Source organism: Nelumbo lutea, chromosome 3, assembly GCF_056320005.1.
Source record: "Nelumbo lutea isolate HS-2025 chromosome 3, American lotus-T2T, whole genome shotgun sequence".
Lineage (NCBI taxonomy): Eukaryota > Viridiplantae > Streptophyta > Magnoliopsida > Proteales > Nelumbonaceae > Nelumbo > Nelumbo lutea.
In genome coordinates, this window is record NC_142686.1 from 39,181,084 (window position 1) to 39,205,766 (window position 24,683).

The 24,683-nt window shown below is 39.2% G+C and overlaps 2 protein-coding genes across 2 annotated transcripts; one reads left to right on the plus strand and one right to left on the minus strand.

The window, feature by feature from the left end:
• ENODL8 (early nodulin-like protein 8) lies at nucleotides 1-1,414 on the plus strand. Its single transcript, XM_088981016.1, has 2 exons — nucleotides 1-639; nucleotides 750-1,414. The coding sequence occupies exons 1-2, from the start codon at nucleotides 447-449 to the stop codon at nucleotides 1,136-1,138; spliced, it is 582 nt and encodes a 193-aa protein (XP_088837142.1). The 5' UTR covers nucleotides 1-446; the 3' UTR covers nucleotides 1,139-1,414.
• A 2,600-nt stretch (nucleotides 1,415-4,014) lies between these two features.
• MTA (mRNAadenosine methylase) lies at nucleotides 4,015-24,422 on the minus strand. The gene is made up of 7 exons (XM_088979289.1): nucleotides 23,086-24,422; nucleotides 18,643-18,741; nucleotides 17,979-18,062; nucleotides 17,542-17,897; nucleotides 6,216-6,432; nucleotides 5,906-5,985; nucleotides 4,015-4,877 (listed from the first exon to the last, which is right to left on the minus strand). Exons 1-7 carry the CDS (start codon nucleotides 24,286-24,288, stop codon nucleotides 4,604-4,606), a joined length of 2,313 nt encoding a protein of 770 aa, XP_088835415.1. The 5' UTR covers nucleotides 24,289-24,422; the 3' UTR covers nucleotides 4,015-4,603.
• Between the last annotated feature and the right edge of the window lie 261 nt (nucleotides 24,423-24,683).

Sequence of the window (24,683 nt, forward strand, 5' to 3'; positions counted from 1 at the left end):
ACAAACAACAAATTTCGCAAGCTGTCTTCTGTGGATCATTTGTATATACATCGGTCCTTTTAGCCATCTGGAACCGTATGTATGACGTGGCTAATACACAGAGTTCAGATCACTTTTTGCATTTGCCACGCGTACAATAAGAAAAAGGTCGCTGATGAGCTGAGCAGAGATCCCTCGCCCGTAAGGGGCGCCCTTTGAACCATTAGATTATGTGTTTTTTACTGTAAAGCAAATTCGAATCTGATTGCAGAGAAGCGCCCCTTCAAGGCTTAAGGTTAGCACGGGTGACGAAGCCCTTATTAGCTGCAACAGAACTAGCAATCGATCCAAATCTGAGACGTCTTTCTGTGCTTCTGGCTCCAATAAAATTTCATCTCTCTTGGGGATCGAAAGCAATAAAATTTCCTTCCTTTCTCATAAATCTGAAGACAAGACTAGCGAGAGAGATGGCTAATTTTAGGAGTACAAGATGCCAACTTTTCTGTGCATTTCAGTTGCTTTTGTTGCTGCAAACCCAAGTCACTTGCTACCAATACAAGGTGGGAGACTTGGATGCTTGGGGAGTACCCACTTCAGCAAATCGTCATGCCTACACCAACTGGTCCAACAAACATCAGTTTAGAGCTGGAGACTCTCTCTGTAAGTTTTTCTCTCTGCAACTTTCCTTTTCTATTTCCTTTCCCAATCTCTATTTTCACTTTCTCGTCCCATCTCATCATCCATGACTTCTATCTCATTTCTCCCTGCAGGGTTCCTCTACCCACCTAGTCAAGATTCTGTGATTCAAGTAACAGAGGAAGCCTTCAATACCTGCAATCTCAAAGATCCCATCTTGTACATGAACGATGGAAACTCGCTATTTAATATTACTTCTCCGGGTAAACTGTACTTCACCAGTGGAGTACCCGGGCACTGCGAGAAATTGCAGAAGCTCGAAATTTCCGTGCTTCTGGCAAATGGATCTGCATTGCCTCCCAGTTACGACACAAGTGCATTGCCTGCAACCTCTCCTGCTTATCCTACAGTCTTTGGATCTATCCCAGCAGCTTCTTCTGCGGCATTGCCATTGCAAAGCTTTTCTGCCTCCATTGCAGCTGGCGTCGGATTGGCGATTGCATTAATCTGTGGCGGCATGTAGAGAGGGGAAATACTTGAGAGTCAAGTCAATTAAGGATACCCAGATCTGATTGTGCAATCTGAGTTCTTATTACTCTGAAGATGAGAAAAAAATGAGAATGGTATCTCTCCTTTTTGTTTCTTTTTCCGACCGTATTCTTTTTCTAGTACTGTATATTATCAACGGAAGTGCTGAAAACTTCCTTAGATTGTGTGTTTGTAAGGGATTTCAATTCTCATTATTCTTTCAAAAGCTCTAGTTCTAAGGGAATAATAAGATGTTCTTTCTGGGAGTCTATGAGATGGTACCTTGTTTTTCTTTCTCACTTCCATTTTTCAAACACCGGTTGCAACTACAAGGAATGACTCTCTTACACAGTTACACCACATTTTACATTTAACTACTATTCTAACTACTTTACCCAAAAAAGAAATAAAAATAAAAACTACTACTAACTCTATATCTATACTTGCATATAACATCAAATGTAACAAGAATATGGATTGTCAACATGGATGAGAAATTATCAAATTGCTCATAGACCATTTTTATGATTTTTGGAGTGAAGACTTGCGAAATGAAAGTAAGGTAATATTGGGGAGAAGTATTAGGATTTGATAGGTATAAGTGATGAATGAAAATAAAAATAAACTGCTAATAGTGGAGTGATGAAAATGGTGGTAAAAAAGATTGGTTGTGGTAGAAACTAGAAAAGGTGCAAATAGAAATGATGGCAGAGAAGGTCAGGGTGAAGTGAGTGATGAGCTAGGTCGTGGTGTCATATGTTGGTGGCAATCATGGAGCTGATGAGGGTTCAGTGATGTTTAATTTCCTTTCTTTTTTTAGCACAAACAGTGGAATTCATTGATCACACAAAAACCTTACAAATATGGTCGGGGACTAAGTGGTTACATGCCTTGGATTAAAAGATCTCTGTGGTAATTAATGATGAATTGGATTGAAAGATCACTTCCCTTATGAATTAATATATATATATATATATATATATATATATATATATATATATATAAAGGTTAAAACCAATATCTACTTGCACCTAAATAGTTATTTTTCCATCGATAGTATTTTTTCATAGTTAAAACCAACTGATTTCACAATGTTAGATCCATCGATAGTATTTTTCCATAGAAACTTTCTTTGCCGTCCACTCGACTAGGAAGGATGGCCAAGATGCAATCTTTTTCAGCTCCTTCAAATAGGTTTTTATCTTTATTCACAACCCATTATCTCTAGCCTTGCAAAAGCTGGCTTACTTTCAATCTTCCGTGGCTCCCATCTATATCACTTATTCACTTCTGCCATGAGGGATTCCACTTGGTATCCACGCACTTGAAAGTTGAAAACCCAGGTTTGTTCTCCAGTCCCAACCTTTCATATGAACTGATTTTTTTATTTTTTTCTTTAGTTCTCAATATTTGTTCCCACCACAAGGATTGTGGTGGTAGATAAATTTTTAATACATCATTGGGGTGGCTGAGGTTATTAGATTAAGGTGGCATTTAATACGGTGTTGAAAAAAAAAATCTAGAATGGTGGGCTTTGTTCTTGAAATGAAAATCAGCATTTTTTTCCTTGAACCATCCATAACTCTGGTGTAACTCCGGTGAGGTTAGGAATGGCAACGGGGCAGGGCATCCCCAACCTTGTGACCCCATTCTGTCCCTATCCCTGTTTCCACCATCGGGGATCCCCACTCGCCATCATTTTTTATGATGTCAATTTCATATTTTTACTTCATTCCCAAAAGTTAAAAATAAAATGGTTACGACTTACAGTTTTTATCAAAATAGATCTAAATATATTTAAGCTTATTCAGTCATATTTCTAAAATTATTGACACAAATTCATTAATTAATTCATAATAAAAATGCAAATACTCAACATAAATCCCCAGTAACAAATATAATCACCAATCGGACCACGAGGAAATAAGAAATAAACATATCTACTCACAAGTATTAAGGATTTGAAAATAATATATCAAAGGTATTTTAGTAATTCTACTAAATGGGAATCCCTTTGAGTGAAAATTTCCCTATGGGGATAATCATCTCCACCAATGAGGCAAGGAAAAATTACCACCCCTAAGTATGGTTAGGTTATGTTTTGAACCATTCTTCCCCTACAGGAAAGAGAATTAGAGATTAGAGAACTATCGAAAAGTGTGAAGAACAAAAAAGAATAGGGGTGAATAATACAAATCTATATACATCATCCCACTAACGTCTTATCTTACATTGGGTTTGAGAGAGAACTATAAAATTCTGGTAAACACTTTTCACCATATTGTGTATAAAACTTACCTATATATCTTTTGTTAGATCTGTCAATGGGTGATGTCTAATTGTCTGGTTTGGGACAGGGTATTACCTGTCCAAAACTGATTATTAATCAGTACCCATGATAGACCCACAACTGTCCCAATTATCAATCGGGACAATCAGGTCCGGTCCAATTAGACCCAATTATGCTTTAGATCAATAGCAACTTTATACTTACATTAGTAAAATAGCAAATTATCTTATACAATACCTATGATTTTTTATATGAAATATAACAAAATTTAGAAGAAAACCAAGAGGCTTTCATACATTATTAACTATATATAATCAGTTCGGGTCTATCAGTTTGAAACAGCAATAACCAGTCCTCACCCCAAAACTACAACCAGAACCAACATAATCGTTTCGTTGATATGTAGCTCATGCCGCATTATTCTTTACACAATACAGCACCCAAAAAGTGCTCGACTTTCTTCACGACATCCATATGGGCATGAATCACAAACGTATTGTATGCTATTAATATAAAAAATTGTCTACTCTCTGAAATCCATACCCATATACTAATTGAGTGGTAAGTGCAAGACATTAAGATACAGCAAGTATCGGCATTAGATCATTGATTAAATTATATGAAAACTGCAAAAAAACAAGATCCAGGACCTCCTGGAACCATGTCTGCTCAGTTGGTGCAATTCACTGGATGACAACTGTTAAGGTATTATGCCCTCAAAATCGTCTCATTTCTGCTACAGAAATGGCCTGACAAACAGGCATATAACACACTGCTCTATTGAATATTTGAATAAGCTAGGAAAACAACAAAATTAACAACTGGAATCAGGTGACTAAAAACTATTGATATTATAAATACAAAAAATGGGTCATGATACAGTGAGCTCGACCACAATAGCATGACTTCTGATGCAAGGAACCAGGTGATGCAGTATTCTCTACGTCTCGAGGGAGCATATATCACCCGTTAGTGAGAAACATCCATGCATGTGTTGGTACAAAGTTTTTGGTTATACGGAAATGGTGGCAATGAGTCGTGACACTGGATCCAGGTGGAGGTGGTGCAACATTCTCTGCATCCAAAGTGATCGTATCATCCAAAGTGATCGTATCATCATCCCTTTGTGAAACACGAGTATTGTCATTAATGACAGACATTGATGATACATTAACTTCCCATCTCAATGTCTGTGGGCATTTTCTCTTCAGAAACATAGGGCCCTGGGCCGGTGGTTTCTGCAAATTGAGCCGTCATCAGTTTTGAGTCCATTCCTCTGAATGGGCTCCTCATTTGAGCAGCATTAGAATCTGTTTCCAAGGCAGACATCCTGGGAGGAGAAGGGGGTTGCACTTCCACATCTGGGTAAGCAGCTTTAAACCTTGCTCGCAGCCCTTCATCAACTAATCGTACTCCATGCAATTGATTACCAAGAGAGATCCACCTGACAATAAGAATACGCCTCAATGCCTGATTGAACTAAATGGGATAGAATTACATAATAACAACACTAACGAAAACCATTGGAGTAATAGTTACAAGTACTCAAATACAACAATGCACCCTACAGAAATGGTGACAAAAGATACCAAAAAAATATTAAAACCATCTTATGCTGCCAGACCCAAGCCCGGATAAAGGAACCAGAAGGGGGTGCACCAGGTACGCAGCTGGCACTAATACTTTTTGTCAAACTCTAATGAACATTGAACAGCATACCTATCTGAATGAATTGAACATATGAACTGGAACAGTAACACCAGTGAACTGGATTGAGAATGAGGCTAAAAGTTATGATCTATTTTATTTCTCTTGTTGTAACTATCATAATTTTGATCTAAGGTGTGTCCACTAATCTGTCTTGGTTAAAACCTGTTCTGCTGAGCAGGCCAACTCTGTTTTAGGGTTAGAATATTCACGCCAAGATGAATGAGAACAGATTTCAATTAATCTTCAACTATAGCTTCACCATTTTAACTAATCAGTACCATATGAGTGGTCTCCTTGACCACAAAAGCTATTTAATGATCTATTAATCCAAATTATGAATCTTCTTTAGTTCATAGCCCATGCCTTATGATCATCCAAAACAATCAATACTGGAGATTTTTTTTATCAATAATCAATACTGAAGATGCCTAATTTGCTTTTTTATACACTTATATTTGATATGTATTCTGTTTTCAAACATTGCAACCACTCAAACTAGCCTTCAACGTATTTTTCAACTAATGCAGCCATTTTGGTTTAAAAAGCAAACACAGCCTCAAGATTATTCTGTCGGATGGATTTGGGGCATCTTAGATCTCCAAATCTGGTTCCACCATAGAAGTGTCACTCTAAATCAGGGCATCTACCCTGATGAAAACATAAAATTTTGTCTTACTCCAAGTCTCCAAATTACCTTAATCAATAGATTATAATGTCAAAATTCGGAAATCTCAAATTAAAAAGCAAAATATGTTAGCATACCCGGCATGGGTGTTGTGCATCCGCGCAAACAATTCCAACTTTCTTGTCCTTGGGCTTATCCTCTCCAGCATAGGGTACATCTGCAAAATGGCATGTGCAACACTTAAGTTTACATGTAACAAGTCTAGAATCCAAGACTCTTTACCATATCAATAGTACTTTGATTAAAAAACAATTGCAAAAGTTGATAGTGAGTAATATAATAATCAGTGTGTTACCATGCGATAGAACGCAGAGATAGAAGTGAGAAGACTACTAAATAATAAAAAGGTATGGAATGAGAAGAGAACAAAGAACCTATTCATATTACCTCATCTGGTTTGCGGCTGGTCTCTCGAACCTCAGCAACAATAACATCTGTATCAATATTCCTGTTCACTTCTGGGTTTCCCTTTAACCCAACAAGACAATGTTCCTTACTGTGATTGAGCCAATGGCCTGTGCGCCCTGTTCTGATAATTCTCTGAAGCTGATTGGTCTTCACCCAAATGAGCTCCTCAACACGCTTGTATCCCCAAAGTTCTAAGCTGATAAAAGCATATCAAAATGCATGAGTTTAAATTGAGTTTACAACCAGAACTGTATGGAATTAACAATTAAGAATTATCATTTAAAATAAAACAGACATTTTTCTTAATTTTTTAACAAATATTAAACAATTTCTACAAGCAATGAACAAATACTAAGCTTCAACATTGAAGACGATTCAGAGATCAATTTAAAGCAACCATTGGACTATATTAAACAGAACAGTTATGAATCTGGTGCCAAATATCTTCCCATGGCAACCTCAATAAGAACCAACTGACCAAATACAGCATTCATTGAGTTAGGTAGGCAATTAGAACCAAGGTTCAAATGTTTTGGAGCAGCTACAGTAGTCCGAACCAGTGAAGAAGGAAGAAGAAGATGAGGAAGAAGACAAGAGAAAGAGAGAACAGGAGGGTTTAGTCGAACTGTTTTTGTCTCCCATTCAGTCGACCCCCTTGTGTTTATTAGGTTCTAATAACACTTACAAAGACTAAACTGCCCTCACTTAAGTGTGGGGCAGAGTACTCTAATAAAACAGCCACATAAGCAAAGTACTTAACTGACATAAGATTACTAAATTACCCTTACTCGGCTCACTCTAACACTCCCCCTCAAGCTGGAGAATATATGTCATATAATCCCAGCTTGTTACATAGATGATTCACTTTCCCTGAGTTTAGAGCTTTGTAAACAAATCTGCCCATTGATCATTCGAGCCCACATGTTCTGTGTTTATCTCTCCAGCAAGGACCTTCTCCCTCACAAAGTGGCAATCAACCTCTATGTGCTTTGTTCTCTCATGAAATACAGGATTGGATGAGATATGGAGTGCAGCTTGGTTGTCACAATACAGTCTCATAGGTTTATCCATGTGAAACCCAATTTCTTGTAGAAGATTCCTCAACCACACTAACTCATAGGTAGTATGTGCCATGGCCCTATACTCAGCTTCAGCACTACTTCTGGCCACAACCGTCTGCTTTTTACTCTTCCACGTCACAAGATTTCCTCCAAGAAATGTGCAATAGCCCGTAGTAGATCTTCTATCATTCACTGAGCCTGCCCAGTCTGCATCTGTATACCCCACTACTTCAAGTTTTCCTCCTGGTTTATACAATAGTCCACGGCCTGGAGCTCCTTTCAGATACCTCACAATTCTAAGAATTGCATCCCAGTGAGGTATACGAGGGTCCTGCATGAATTGGCTCACCACACTGACTGCAAAGGATATGTCGGGTCTCGTGATAGTTAGATAGTTCAGCTTCCCCACTAGTCGTCTATACCTTCCAGGATCTTCAAATACTTCTCCTGTATCACTGCTCAACTTAACATTTGGTTCCATAGGGGTCTCAGCCGGTTTTGACCTGGCAACCTCTATTCCCAAGAAATATTTCAATGTTCCAAGATCTTTTGTTTGGAAATGGTTTTGCAAAAATACCTTTAATTTGCCAATCCCCAATTTATCACTGCCAGTAATGACAATATCATCCACATAGACCACTAATAGAATCTTCCCAGCTTCTGAGTCATAGCTGAATGAGTGATCTACCTGGCACTGCTTCATTCCAAAACTCTTCACCACTTCACTGAACTTCCCAAACCAAGCACGAGGCGATTGTTTCAACCCATAAATTGCCTTTTTCAATCTGCATACCTTACCATCCTCCCCCTGAGCAACAAACCCAGGTGGTTGCTCCATATATACCTCCTCCACAAGATCACCATGGAGAAAGGCATTCTTGATATCAAGCTGAAACAGAGGCCAATCATACATAAATACCAGGGAAATTAGTACACGAACAGAACCAATCTTAGCCACCGGAGAGAATGTCTCCATGTAGTCTACTCCATACAACTGGGAGTAACCTTTAGCAACAAGTCTGGCCTTCAGACGCTCTACACTACCATCTGGCAAGTATTTCACAGTATACACCCATTTACATCCCACAGCATGCTTACCAGGTGGGAGAGTAGTAAGTTCCCACGTTTGAGTATGTTGAAGAGCAGAAAGTTCCACATCCATTGCCTGCCGCCAATCAGGTGAACTGAGAGCTTCTTGGACATTGTTAGGTATGGAAATAGAGGATAAAAGGGAAACAAACTGGCGATGTGATGTAGAAAGACGAGATAATGAAACGAAATTGGAAATGGGATGGAGGGTAGAACTGCGTTTACCTTTCCGTAAGGCAATGGGTAGATCAAGGTTTGAGGGTTCAACAATAGGAGCCATGAGAGGATCCGCAGATGAGGTAGAAGCTGGAGGAGGGGCTGGTGCCGTTCGACGTTTCGACGTGTATACACTTGCCGGATTGGTGGACGTTCGGTGGTGATCTGCATGGGATGAGGTGATGAGTCTACTCCAACAACAACATCTGGAACTGGATCACTGACAGGGAGAGGAAGAGGAAGTGCGGGTGGAGACGAGGGTGCTTCAGGGCTTGAGAAGAAGGGGACTGACTCAAAAAAGGTGACATCAGGACAGACATAGCACTTCCGGGTAATGGGATTATAACACTTGTACCCTTTCTGAGTCCGTGAGTAGCCAAGGAAGACACATTTAATTGAGCGTGCATCTAGCTTGTCTATTCCAGGGCTCAGATTGTGGACAAAGCACACACAACCAAAGACACGAGGAATTAATGGGAATGAAGATAAAGTGGGAAACAAGATAGAGAAGGGGGACCGACCATGAAGAATGAAGGAGGGCATCCGATTAATGAGAAAACATGCAGTGAGTACAGCATCACTCCAAAAACGTTTAGGAACATTCATGTGGTGAAGAATAGACCGAGCAGTTTCAAGAAGCTGACGGTTCTTCCGTTCAGCTACCCCATTTTGTTGAGGGGTGTATGCACATGATGTCTGATGAATAATGCCATGTTGTTCTAAATACTGTTGAAATGAAGTAAGAAAGTATTCACGACCATTATCTGAACGGAGAATTTTGATTGGAACACCAAATTGTGTGCGTATTTCAGCATGGAATTTTTGAAAAATAGAAAACAATTCACTTCTTTCTTTCACTAAGTAAATCCATGTCATTCTTGAACAATCATCAATAAAGGAGACAAAATACTTGTACCTATTATAAGACTCTATTTTGATTGAACCCCAAACATCTGAATGAACCAAAGAAAAAGGACTCAACATACGACAAAGGACTCAACATACGACTCTCAACTCTTGGACTGAAGGACACACGACGATGTTTCCCAAACTGACATGACTCACATTGCAAAACTGACAAATGACTCAATGACGGGACCAAAATCTTGAGAGCCTTGAGAGATGGATGTCCCAGTCGGAAATGCCATTGTAGAGGAGTAAGCGAAGTCTGAAGAGCAATTGAAGATCCACCACCGTCAAGATAGTACAGTCCACCAGCTTCATGCCCCCCACCAATCTTCTTCCCCGTCTTGAGATCCTGAAAAACACAGGTGGAAGGAAAGAAGGTAACGGAACAGTTAAGAGCTTTGGTTATTTGTTGTAAATCAAAATACTTCTGATAAAGCTGCTACACTCTTGTTGTGTTATCTTGTCCAGAATATATCTTCTTAGCATGCTCCCATATATCCTTAGCCGTATCAAGAAACATGAAGTTGGCACTAATTTTAGGTTCCATACCATTCCACAGCCAAGTCATGATTTGAGCATCTTCTTGCTCCCAATCATCAAACCCTGAAGAGTCCTCCGATGGCTTTTCATCTCTTACATGCGCTTTACTTTCTTCTTTGCCTTGAGAAACACTTCCACTGATTTGGCCCATGGAACATAGTTCTCCCCATTCAGCTTAATTGAGGTCATTTGTACCCCTAGGTAGTCGGAGGAAATTACCACATTAGGTTTCTGATCATTGTAGCCATCTCCTATTGCTGCCATTGTACTCTTTCACAGTTGCCTCTAACCTTACTTCTCAGCTACAAGCTGATTGATGTTGTTCACAGTTTGATACTTCAGCACCTATTGCAGCCCCTAAACACAACAGTGGGAGCACACACTTGTTCTTCTTTACACTACTGCTGACTTCACACACCTACGACCCACATAAGCATCACAAGCACCACAACACAACAGTAGGCCCTCTTACAACCACTCAATAAAAAAAAATTGCGCATCACAAGCACCACAACACAGTCAAACTGCTACACCCAGTTCAGATTTGTTTAACACACTTAAGAGGGCATTACACAACCACAAGGAGCTTGGCAAGGTCACTGCATTCCACCTTACACCACTCGGCCACCTACAGCAGCCCTAACACCACTCAACAACTCACAGCAGCCCTACACCATTCGGCTACTGCACACACAGCCCTTTTTAGGGCAACAATGAACCTAGTTCTCTAGGTTCTAATCAGTACTAACTGATTCTTGAAGGGTTCCTACCCAAAAATACCAGCAACACAAGAGGACTAAATAACCAACATTCCTTTGAGAGTATCAGCCAACCATTCACTGCTGAAATCACCTTCCTTGATGAAGAAAACTATGTGCAGCAGAGAGCAACGAACTGTGATGTCTCAGACCTAGGGCGAACCAGCTCTCTCCATTAACCAACTAGAAACGAAGAGGAGGGTATCACGAACACAGCTGAGATGCTTTGCAAGCGGAAGCAAGTCAGAAACCTTGCTCTGATACCATGTTTTGGAGCAGCTACAGTAGTCCGAACCAGTGAAGAAGGAAGAAGAAGATGAGGAAGAAGACAAGAGAAAGAGAGAACAGGAGGGTTTAGTCGAACTGTTTTTGTCTCCCATTCAGTCGACCCCCTTGTGTTTATTAGGTTCTAATTACACTTACAAATACTAAACTGCCCTCACTTAAGTGTGGGCCAGAGTACTCTAATAAAACAGCCACATAAGCAAAGTACTTAACTGACATAAGATTACTAAATTACCCTTATTCGGCTCACTCTAACAAAACAGAACAGTTATGAATATGGGGCCAAATATCTTCCCATGGCAACCTCAATAAGAACCAACTGACCAAATACAGCATTCATTGAGTTAGGTAGGCAATTAGAACCAAGGTTCAAAGTATCGATACGTATCGGGAGCTTCCCGATATGCCCGTACAGAGGGTGTTGGGGTTTTGACCAGTTCAGGGGATGGATGGACCTTAAACTGCCCCCTCTGAACCGGATTTGATAAAAAAAAAACTAAAAAAAACTACTGATATGCCTCTACCGGTGTATCGGGCATATCAATATTTTGAACCTTAATTAGAACCCAATTTGTCCTTGGTTTAAAATGTCCTTATATTTCCTAATATTTCCATTTCCATGTGTACTATCAATATTTTGAACCTTAATTAGAACCCAATTTGTCCTTGGTTTAAAATGTCCTTATATTTCCTAATATTTCCATTTCCATGTGTACTAACACAAAATATTACTGGAATTCACATACTACCTAATGAAAACCATGGTTTTAGAACCGCCATTGACCCAGACAGACCGTTGACCTGGTCCCTGGCTAAAAACCGTTGAATCAGTCAACGACCCATTGACCCAGGCAGTCGAACCGTCGACCCGTTCAACAGTTTTTGGCCTTTTATTTTTAATTATTTTTATTTTTTGTTAGAACAGGCCATCCATCCGAACCGTCAACCCAGACACCAGTGGCCAGAACGGTTCTGTTTCTGAGTCGTATTTTAAAACCATGATAAAAATTGCTGATGCTATGTGGAGTACGAGACAGTATCATAAAATAAGTTGGCAACAATATTGCAGATAACTAGATATGTGGAGTAGCAGTACTATTGTCTGCCAAATGGGCATGATTACTACTTTGAGCCAGCTCAAAATTCTTTTCAAATATGAAGTTAAATCTTAGTTTTTATTTGTTTAATAGATTATTTGGTTGATTATTAGAATCATTTGCACTTTCTATGAGTTAAATTTTGTTTGAACCTACTCTATCATGTAATTTTGACTCTTAATGTTTACAAGACAACTTTTTTTTGATAGATAATTTACAAGACAACTTTATAGCATATTATTTTGTCCATTAACCTTAGTTTCTTAGCTTTGATAATTCCAAACAAGATAATAATTCAAAAGGGTACAACATTTCATACAACAATAATTTGAAAGGGTACAAAAGCTACTTCTATCATTTCATAAAATATTATTTTTATATTGTCACATATTTCACAATATTCCTATCATGTTTATAATTTTGGCAATATTTCCATACAACATTTCTAATATGTTTCCTATATTTGGATGACCAAAATCCATTGACACCGGTATTTTAAACTTTGGTCTATCCTTAGGTAGGGAAATATGAAATATTGGATCAAGATATGTTGTAGCTTGGACCAGGCTCAATTTGATTACCTGAATTTGATTGCCCAATATCTATCCTCCATAACAGTTTTTAACTAGCTCTGTCAGTCTGTCCTTAAGAATTGTTCAGGCTGGCAGTTTAATATCTTATGCTAAGCCTAGGTTGTAAAATCCTAAATCAATCCAAGGACAACCTGACCTCAGGCCGGGGCCTGATGGACACCTGAACCAACCTGAGTCTAAGGATGCATATTGATTAAAACACATACAAACAAAAGGGGATGGCTTACACCAAACCTATGCTTTTTTTTGACTTGGTAGAGGATGCACCCATTTAAACACCAACTGACATCAGCAGATTTTTACATCAATTAAACAGAACTCCTTGGTTTTGGTATGAATCGAAAGGAGGGAGAATGTCAATCAATGTGGTAGAAGGTGCGGGAGGCATATTCCTGGAGGCATGGTGCTCGAAAAATGCCCTGAGGCATATGCCAGAGGCATTGACACCTCTAAGGCATTCACATTAGGTGTTGATCCATTACATATATCCAGTATTTTAAAAGGCATGGGACGCATATGCCTGGAAGCGCACCTCCAGGTGAGGCGCCCCCAAAACGGCCTGAGGTGTATGCCAGAGGTGTTGACACCTCTAAGGAATACGTCTCAGGTGCAAGAGGCGTATGCCTCACACACACCCCATATAAAAAGACAAAAAGAAAAAGAAAAAGACAAGGGAGGGGAAAGAAAAAGAAAGAAAAAAAAAAGGAAAAAAAAAAGGAAAAAGGCAAGGGAAGAGAAGGAAAAATGAAATCCTCCTTCCACTTCTTCCTCCTCATCCCTCCTCTTAAGGAGGATTACGCCTCCTTGTGTTCAGAAGGCTTATGCCTCTTACGTTCTGATCTACACCTCACCCCTCTAGGTAATGGGACACCTCACGTCACACCTCCGCATTTTAAAACATTGCACATATCCTATTTATACTCCAAATAAGGATGATGGATATAATATTTTGGAGAAAGTTCATGTTTCCCAATCAAGTTCCATCCAATAAATACATGTATAAAACAATATAAATTGGCAAGTTGGCACACTAAATGTAGGAAAACCCTAACATAGCTACTTGTATGCAAACCTACAAGTTCAAGCCCCTATATGCCCAGCTTTCTTTTTCTTTTTTTTCACATTGTGCCCCCACTAACACAAACACACCTCAAGGATTTTTTAGGTCACAAATTCCTCCATGTGAACAACCCCTTGTTCAATTATGGTGCTCATCTGGGAGGGCTTACCTTCCTATTTTTTGCAAGAGGGTGTCAGATATTAGAATTGAATTGTCGGTCCTCTCTTCCAGGGTAATTCTTTTGAGGCATGCTTACCTTCCTATTTTTTGCCTTGTCCCATTATGGTGCTCATCTGGGAGGGCTTTCACACAGTGGCTTCTGCCTCTGAAAGGTGGGTCCCACATGGAAACCCTAAGAAGCTATGTTTGGTGAAAAACTAAGAAAGCCCAAATACACTTCAATAGTTTTTTTTCAGCCAAGAAATTGACTTTCCAGTGAAGCTGGTTTTAGTAGCTTCTTAAACCAGTCCAGTGAAAACAGCTCAATCAAAGCTGAAGCCCTCCCAAACAGGCCCACAGTTGAGGTTTTGGTCAACTATCACTCTCTCTAACAAAGCTGGACAATGTACTGTTGCTTTGCTCTTTTAATGATGCTTCTCACAACCAATCAGTGAACAAATAAGTGATATAGGACAGTGATGAAGTGCCCTCCAAACCAAATATGGTGGCCACTGAATATCTAAGATCTAATGTGTGAACAATTTAGATCTGAAATAGAGAAAAAGAAGAGGGAAAAGTTGTCATTTTGTAGAGAAAACCACAAAGAAAAAGAGGGCAGAGAAATAGGGTATAAAAATACAAGGATTTATATGTGCAGACTGAACACCCATAGGCTGAACAACTTGTTGGACCAGTAGTGTTTTCAACCTGTCATTGACCCAACCTGTTGGACCAGTGATCCAGTTACAATCCCAGTTTGGTTCAACCTCTAACCCACATGTTACAAAAAACCATTCACTTGGTCAATGACCCATTGACCCAAACAGCTGAACCATTGACATCTTACCTGTTGAAGGGTTGCCCTTATTCACACACACACGTGGATAACATCATGGGTTGACCCATTGATCTGTACAATTGAACTGCTGAATTGTTTACCCAGAGGGCAAAAGCAGTTCAAGCTCCAGACTGGGTTTTTTTTTTTTTTTTTTGAAACCGTAAGGTAAAATATTTCATTAATATTCTTTAAAATCATACAACTATGCAGACCCCTGTACAAGGAGAAACTGTACAAAAGGAAATAAAGCAGTATACCCAACAATCAGCCCCACCAAAATTATGAACTCCTAACAAAAGGACAATCCTGATAAAAAAAAAGAACATATTTGTCTATTTTTGAACAATGGGTGGTTTGCCAACCATGACTGTATCATTCCTGAAATCCTTTTAAACACCTCTTCTTTTGAACTTTGTCTGTCTTCAAAAATTCTGCTGTTTCTTTCAGTCCACACTGCCCAAAAAAACTGCTGAAGGGAGGATGTTCCAAACTAATTTTCCAGCCCTGCTTAACCTGCCTACGTACCAAGATCCAATGAATCCCTTCACATCAGCCGGGAAGCACATATGAATCCCGAACAAATTCATCATTCTTGTAATCTTATCCAAATCCAATAAGTAAATTTTCAATGAAGTAACAAATGACTGGAAGATTCTACACAACCGTTGCAAAGAGTGCAAGCCTTATCTGTCGCCTCCATACCTCTCTTAACTAAATTGTCCTTAGGATCTTATCCAACAGCAGACCAAACAAAAAAAGCCAGTTTGGAAGGAACATATCTTACCCAAATCCTGTTGCTCGGGAAGGATGAAGTGTCTGATAGGCCCCCAATTAACCTTACGTATGCTAGAAGAAGGAAAGGGCAGTGTAAGCCAGGTCAACAATCGGTTAAGGGGGGAAATGATTAAACACATGGGCTTGCCAGCTGGGCATTTATAGAGGAAGTCAGAAGGGAATAAGAAGAGTCTTGGGGCATTTATAGCTATGTCAGTTATGAATAAGAAGAGTTTTGGGCATTTATAGAGGGAGTCAGTTATGCCGTCAGAAGGGTATAAGAAGGGTCTTTGGGGGATGGGGAAAGGGCATGTTTTTTTTGGAGTGAAGAATATTTTGAGCGTTTGGAAGAGCCGGTGGTCTCTCAAAGAACCGACCAACTGTTAATGTGTTCCTCTGAATGAATACCAGTTTCTTTTCATTTGAGTTGTGTAATTTTTGCCATGTCTGAGAATTGTGTGTGAAATCTCCGGGACATATCAGTGTCCTCCCCTAACAAGTTGTTGTAAAAAGAATTTATGGAGAATGTCCCTGATTTCTCAAATAACCATTTTCTTTTGTCTTCCCCTACTCCAGCTATACCTGAGTCATAAAGACCCTGGAGCAAACTGACCAAGGAAGTCACCTTCCAATCATTTAGGTTCCGCCATGAATTACGGATTTGGGGGTTCCAAATGCAAAGCTAGGTAATCCGCCACTGATGCATCCTTATTAGTAGCAATCTCGAACAGGTCTGGGAATCCCCTAGTGGACCATTCCCACACCAGTAATCCTTCCAAAAAGATACTCTCTCCCCATTGCCAACTTCATACTTTATACCCTTCATAAACTGAGAATTGAGTTTCTGTATTGCCTTCCAAACTGAGCACCCATAGGCTGAACCTCCAGACTGGGTTTTAAAACAGTCATTAAATCATCTATTCTAACAATAGCTGAAGAGGGATTTATATGTGCAGACTCTTTCTGTTTACTTATGGTTCCATTTCCCATCACATGGAAGTTGACCTTGTACACTTGAACTGTTGAACTCTTGACCCAGAGGGAAAAAGCAGTTCAACCTCCAGACTGGATTTTAAACTAGACCTGGCAATTGAGTTGGGTGGATTGGGTCAAGATACTTCAGGTTGCATTTCGGGTTAGGTCACCAAATGCTGGACCCTAACCCTAAATGTTTGGGTTAGGGTTGACCATGGGTCAATTCGGGTCATCTAAAAATATAGCTGAAATTTTTAAAAATAAAGAAAAAAATACATGAAAAAATGCCAAAATTAAAGGAATTACCCTTAAAATTCAAAAAATAAAATAAAAAACTGAACAATTAACAATTCAAAGAGTAAACAATAAAGAGTGAAGACTAAATTGTAAAGATTAAAGAGTGGAAACTTCTAACAATACATAAATAGTCCCGATTAAACTTGATAATCGGGTCATTGGGTTGACCCATGACCCAAGCCAATCCCACCCGTTTTCCAGGTCGGGTCATTCCCGGATTCATGTTGCTAAAATATGAGACCCTAACCCTTTTGGGTTGGGTTGGGTTCGCAGGTTGGGTTAGCTTTTGGCCAGGTCTGTTTTAAATCACTTTCAATAAATCATCTGTTCTGACAATAACTGAAGAAGGGATTTATTTGTGCAGACTCTTCCTGTTTGTTTATGGTTCCATATTTCCCCACACATGCACCCCACTAAAGGATCTAATTTTGTATTGAACATCACAGGCTTATTAATCATCAATCTCCTGAGGAGATACTAATTAAAGAATGCTCTTTAATTTTTCTTTCTTGAAAAAACCAAAAGAATGGTCTATTTCATTCATTGGTTGCATAAATTTTTAACTGTTTAGGTAGAGCTATTGATTCCATTCAGCAATAAGAAAAAATAATTACAAATATGCTAATTTGCAAACAGTCAAAGAGAGGCACGTACCACTCACGTCCAAGTTCCATTGCACGCCCAGTGACCCACAGAAAAATCAGACCATCTGTTTGCAGTGCAGGAACATTGAGACTGCGCATCTCATCATCTGCCATTGTTCCATAAGGCAACTCCATATGAATGTCCCAAGGTGGATCTGCCATGATAACTCCAAACTGTCCTAAAATGTCCATTCTAAATGTGCGAATATCACAATTAATCCATTGTGGTTCACCAAGCTCAACCTCCGAACAATATTCAGCACGTTGAGGCTTTATTGGTTTAGGGGGAGGAAGAGCTGCAGCTCCCATCATCATGGCTGGCACATCTGGAGTTGGGTCAAGCTCATAATGAACATACTTGCATGTCTGTCCAATGGAAACATGAATTACTAATAATCCTAGTTAACAAAATCATAAGCAAGAGCAAAAAGTAAAAAAAGAAATTACCTTCATGTGACGGCATGTATCCAAAAAAGAGCAATCTCCCAAACTGATCTCAGTGTGTAGAGCAATTATACGCCTAAAATGAACCTGAAACATGAAGTAATCCATCTTGAACCATGAGTCCATGACCCATAAAGATAACCACCAAAACAGTGAATCAATACCCAGGACGATATTTTCCAAATTATTGCTACAACAGAAAAAGCACAGCATATGCATAATGAAACTCATTAAACAGAACAAGAATAATAAGTGGGAATATGATTGCTTTGCTCTTTGACAGTCCAAGCCAATGCACGGTGTCCTATATTCCATAGCATTAGGCTATGGAATGCAACTTGGGTGGGCTTGAGTTGGGGTTTTGTCAAAATTTGAATGGGCCTGGCATGAAAACCTGGGTCCAACTCCTAAGGCAGTGTAAAATTTTAAAATCAAGCACCCGACTAGAACCCCCAAGTGCAAGCAATCTGAGCTCCATAACATCTTAAAAAGAAGTATTGTACCATGATATGCACAAATTTCCCATATATGGAAAACAAGAACTTTGTATAGTATTAGGAAAAATGATGGCATTAATGTGACAAGTGAACTAATGCAAATTATAGAATGGAACACCAAGAGCTATCATAGGTAAAAACAATCACATCAGACATTTGTCCTCACTAACCTTCTCACATGCAATATAAGAACCAGATTGACGTCGGCAATCTTCCTTTGTTAAAGCAGAACAATATTCCTTTAGTTGAGATCCACCTTTAGTTTTGAACTAAAACAAAATTCAACATCATAATATTAGCTAGAACAAGGAAAAACAAGAACAGAGAACAATGTGAAAATAAATACAGGGTGGTGAAATGTGGTCAATCCTTCAACACAAAAATGACAACAATTGGAGTCAAAACTACATATTATAAATAGAAAATCAAAGTGGATTGAAGTATGGTACATCATCCAAGAATAAATAGCTAATTCTGGTACTGATAAGTTAGGTCAGACAGTGCAGCAGAATTAAAAAAAACAACACAGCATGGTATGGGAAGACAAATTAAACAAAAGGAAATTTATGACAAGAAATACATTTTTTTGAAAGGTAAAGAGCAATGCATTCCTTATCAGCATTACGATCCGCATGAGACCCGTCTGAAACATTGGACACTCGACACAGCCACAACCATCTGACAAAGAAATACTATGAAATTTTCCTATGAAATGGAATTAGAAAAATCAAGGATCAAACTTTTGGGCACTCTTGATCAATGAAGAAGATTAATTTGTGAACATGATCAAGCCATCATCATCTTACAGAAATGCAAATTTCTACAAGGTAGTCTCCAATCAATTTTTCCTATTTCCCTATTAAGATGAGCTGTTTTTTTTTATAACTCCTATTAAGATGAGCTGTTTAACAAAGACATATACACATACACATAACTTTGACACTAGGATGAAAGAATGCGTAACAAGATGCTTCACTAGTAATCTGGTATTGAAGGTTGTATTTTTGAGGAGTACAATTCCCATAAGAGTATTTACTAAGTTTTATTTGGGTAGTATATATTAACAGGTTTTCAAGCTGATGCCTTCAGGAATGATCAAAGATCCCCTCCTAAATACCTAAATTGTGATAAAGACAAAGACAAAAGTGGCATCTCTATTGACTTGTTGGAGGCCAATGTTTCAAGGGGGGTAGGCCAACTAATGGCAAGCATGATGAGTTGTCAAGGGTGACATCAGTTGATCATCTGATTATGGTTTCTGTTTTGGTTGAGCATGGCCCATGGACTAAACATATATTGATGTGTTTAAGAAGAATAACCTGAAGAGGAAGTTGGAGGTCTGGACTCTGGACGAACTTGCAAGAAAGGCTTCAGTCATTGCAGGTAAGGAATGTCCAGAAGAGGGTGATGTGCATAGATGGGGTTTCAATAGATACTCCAAGGAGATAAGTGTATTCAGTTGAAAATAACTTAACTGTTAAACAGTCAAGAGGGTGGTTCTTTCCAGTTTGACTGTGTGCATGCACAAAACAAAAGGTTGGAATGTTTTGTTGAGAAGAATCCAGATCTAAGTGAAATCATCACAAGCAGATTATTTAGGAAATTCAAGAATTAGGTTTTGCTGAAATTAAAGTTAGCAGATTGGGAACAGATTATTAAAGAATTTCCATTTGTACTTTGGGAAGGTTGCAAAGTCAATGGAGACAGGCAGTGATATGAGAAACATATTAAAAGTGCCAAAAACCATAGATTGGTTTATGTTACATAATTTTTTTTCTCGCCTAAAGAGTGGGTTTTTTTATCAAGCCTGAAAAATGGGTTATACAGCCCAGGTTGATGCAAAATGTTTAAAAAGGCACATAAGAGAGAAATAGTAAGGTTAGCCATTCATCAGTCAAGTTGATCTCAGAGAAGATAAATATAGATCAAGATAGGGCCACAAATAGTTTAAATGTGACAAATAGTTTATGCAAGAACAACTTGTTGGGGGTAGGAACCAGTTCATAGGGTTTGTTAGAAAAAGGGTGATTCTGTGCAGAAGGAAACTTTGATTGGGTCAATACTTGATTGGTTTGTGTGAATAATTTCTTTGATGAGAAATGGGAAATCATTTTCAAGAATTAAGATCCAAGTCAAACACCAACACAGAGAACTCGGAAGAAGAGGAGAAATTAGTAGGAGAGAATTTAGTGGAAAATACTCGAGAAGGTTTAGAGACCCAAAAGGATGAGGATATTTTTGTTTTTGACCAAGTTAGAAAGATAAGAAGATGAAATTTAGAAAATGGTGGAAAGAGATGTCCAAGTGGGTAAGAAATTGGGCTTGTCCTTATTAGGTGGTGAACATTTTACAAGAAAGTATTTATGGAACTAGAAAAGGGATGGAGTTAAAGCCAATAAGAGGTTTTCAATATGAGGACCATAATGGGAAACAAAAAGACTAGATTTGAGGTGTTGGCAAGGATCAAAATTTTGATACGATACTCCCATACATAGTTGTCAAGGCGACGCCTAGGCACCAATAAGGCGCCCTTTGAGGCTCGGCTCACCTAATCGCCTAACAGTTTTCTACTTACTACTATAAAATACTTTTTTATTCACTCTTTTTTGAGATTATAATTATAAAATAAACATTATTAAACTAAAATCATTTTGTGTGTTTATATACCAATTTCTTTTTATTATTTTCTTATTTATTAGGGTTTAATTAACACAAACATTGCTAAATGTTGTATTGAACCCTCAAAGACTTAAAAACCTGAACCAATAAGTAAGGAAGAACTAAAAATTTTATCTAATCAGCACATTTTCCTCTTCCATATATTCTTCTTCTACTTCTACAACTACTACTACCAATACTTTTTATTTTCTTCTCTTCCTATAACTAAAATAAGGGTTCAGCCGCTATATTTTTTTAATTCTATTTTCCTTCTTCCTTTTCTTCTCATGAATATGTTGATTTTCTATACTTTAATATGAAATTTATACTTTTCTTATGAAAATCATGAATAATTATTAAAGAAATATGGTTATGGTACCTAGGGAACTACCCTAGGATCTATGTTTTTAACATAAAAAATCCATCACCGACTAGGCAACTAGGCGCCCCCCAGTCACCTAGCCTCGCCTTGGTGCCTAGAAAACTATGCTCCCGTATCGGGCATATTGCATCATATCTTTTGGGTTCCGAAACATCTGTTTTCGGGAACCCTTTCTTTTTAATAATATATATATAAACCAATTTTTGAAAAAAAAAAAAATATATATATATATATATAAATATATAAAAGCGTGTGGTTTTTAGTACCGATACACAGGTGTATCGATACTTTGAACCTTGGGTGTTGGGCATCAAAGAAGTGATTAATAGCAAGGGGAGGGGCTAGGGAGTCTGATTGATGGAAGGATGGAGACAGGTAGTGGATTGAAGCATGGTCATAGTGGCATTGGAAGGGTGGTGGGCTTGTTTCAATTGGGGTATAAGGAGTGGATTCTTTCTGTTTGGTGGGTGGAGTCTACGTTGAGTGGTGGGTTTTGTGTTGAGAGGAAGGTTATAAATGGTTATTTTGCTTTGGTAGTGGCAATATCTTATCACCTTTTCTCTTTGAATAATTTTTTTCATTTATTATCAAAAAGAAAACCAATGACAACCTTGGAACAAGATCGGGACCCACCAAGTAGTGATATAATCAAACTAAACTTCTATCTGAGCTAGGCTTGAAGTACAGGGCTAGGCCTGGCCCGGAAATTTCAGGGCCTGGTTTGATCACCCTAGCAACCCCTTTCAAAAGACATGCATTCTGATGCGCCTTGCACTTCAGCCCAGGTGTGTGCCTTATTAAAATGTGTATTTTTTGTCAATTTTTTAGATTCTTATATGGTTCACACTATATAGTGTTTAATCAACTTTTAAATTACCTTTCACTGATGTCTATACACAAGTAATGGTAATATTGACTCTTAAAATAAATAAAAACAAAGAATACTTTTAAACCTTGGTTCTTTCAAATATGATCTTAATTATGAAAATTTCCACTAAAGAAGATACACCAATGCAACTAATATATGATCCCTGACTTTAAAATAGAATGATACCAGACTCACAAAACCAACCCCCTTAAATATACAGGCCAACAATTTAGGCCAGGGGCAATACCCCAAACCCTTGCACTCAAGGTTGTAAATATGGATACAGGCTGGTAAACCGCTGAGCGCTTTTGAAACATCAAACACTTTGGTATGATCCGTATATGTCTGCTTTCATTTTCACGTGTCACTTTGACCATGCTTTATACATTATGCCTTTCTTTACTAGTGTTGTCTTTCTTTGCTAGTATCTTATATACCATGTCTATGTATTTTATTCTGAGTCAAAAGACTTTTCAGAATATTTATTTTCAATTAGAATTCATATTTGCATCTTATAGATTAATGCTTTTTCAATTAGAATTCATGTTTTAAACGTTGTGCTTTTCTTGTGCCTTGCACATTTAAAACACTGATTTCAACGAGAAATAAAAATGTTCATTCCTGTATAGTCCACAAAAGTATAAGATCAGTTTAATTAGAATTTAATGAAGACTATCAAACCCAAAAAGTAAAATAATTCCAAACCTTAGCAGCCACGGCAGTTTCCTTGGCGGTGGGACGGTGGATCAGGTCCAAGAGCTCCTCCCCAGTCTTCGACTTCTGCATCTCCCTGAAGGACTTCTTATTCAACAAAGCCTCAAGATCCTTCAAATCATCCTCTTCGGTTCTCATCTTCAAAGGCGTCGAATTTGGACCACCCATTGTTGCAACAGGTCCCATCGGCGGTCTATGGAGAGGTGGAACACCCATTCCTCTGTGAATCCCCATCATTCCCATTACTCTAGGCCCACCCCTCGGGCCCATCATCGGTGGCGGTCCTCCACCAGCCGGAAAAATGGGGGGCAATCCAGAAATGTGAGGGTCAACGGGCCCAACCCACATATCAGGCAGCGGCCTAGCAATAGCTCCACCCATCCCAAAAACCGCCCCATTAACATCGGCTCCAGTTGTCATCGCCGACTGAACTTGATTCCCATCTTCTGAATTCGGCTCCTGCTGCTGCTGCTGCATGTGAGCGCTTTCAGGCAATTCCTTCATTAGCAGATCGCGGTCAATCTTCAAAACCCTAACCCTAGATTTCCCGCCTACCACAAACTCCTCCAGTACAACGCCAGCATTATCATCGGCCATCGACCTCAACGCCATTTCAACCGCCAATATGGCACCCGATTCCCCTCCCAGTTCGAGCAAAGCCGACTTCTCTGCCGCCGTCGCCGACTGGTCGTTCTCGAGCTTTCTAAGCACTGCAGACGAGTCAATCGGCGCAAAGGGTACTCGCTGCAAAAGACAATCCGCGACCATCGATCGAACAATGGACAACGGGCTCCCACTGCCGTCGATCGACATCCACTTCTCGCTATCGGAGCGACGGATTGGGGGAGCTTCAGGCGACGCCTTATGGTTCTGATAATTCCTCGAGACCGTGGGGAGTTTGGGCTCGACGGATCGACGACGAGGTTGGCGGTCGGCCAGAGGGGTTTTAGGGAGGGGCTTAGCCGGGGGGATAAAAAGATCAGGGAGTGGGGATGGAGTATACTGGCGGCCATTGAAGGCGGAGACAACCTTGAGGGAGATGTCGAGGGAACTTACGAGGTCGGGAACAAGGGTTTGGAGAGAGGCAATGAGATGTTGTTGGGCAAGGTGTCGGGTCTCTATGCTAGCTTCCAGCTGTTGGCGGATCTCTTTAATGGTGTCGATGTCGTCGTTACCGTCCGACTGAGTCTCCATCTCTGCTCGCACCACTTAACTTTGATTATCTTCAACCTACTTCTGCTTGTCTTCCCCTTGCCTCGTTGAGTTCCAAGTTGTCGAGTGTGTGTCTCTATAAGAACCATAAATTACGAACACCCAACCCTGTCCCCTGTATTAAGGGCCGTGTGTAATGTTTTGAGGGCGGCCCGCACTGTAGAGGGCCGTGCCGTGACGGCACGCGGGCCGGGCCGGGGGGAAGCGGTACGATTTTATAGAAAATTTGAAAAAATAAATAAATTTTAATATTTTAATATTTTATTTTATACAAATTTTGATATATACAATTGTTTATATATAAAATATTAAAATAAAGATATAATAAATTTTAAATAAAAGTATAATATTTGTATATAGTGTATACAAATATTGGT

Bases quoted from the DNA above. Each gene is read 5' to 3' on its own strand.
- ENODL8 (XM_088981016.1), top strand. From the start codon at position 447: ATGGCTAATTTTAGGAGTACAAGATGCCAACTTTTCTGTGCATTTCAG. The intron at 640-749 runs GTAAGTTTTTCT...TTCTCCCTGCAG, and splicing joins TAGAGCTGGAGACTCTCTCT to GGTTCCTCTACCCACCTAGT.
- MTA (XM_088979289.1), bottom strand. From the start codon at position 24,288: ATGGAGACTCAGTCGGACGGTAACGACGACATCGACACCATTAAAGAG. The intron at 6,433-17,541 runs GTACGTGCCTCT...TGCTTTTATCAG, and splicing joins ATGGAACTTGGACGTGAGTG to CTTAGAACTTTGGGGATACA. The intron at 4,878-5,905 runs GTATGCTAACAT...TCTTATTGTCAG, and splicing joins ATGCACAACACCCATGCCGG to GTGGATCTCTCTTGGTAATC.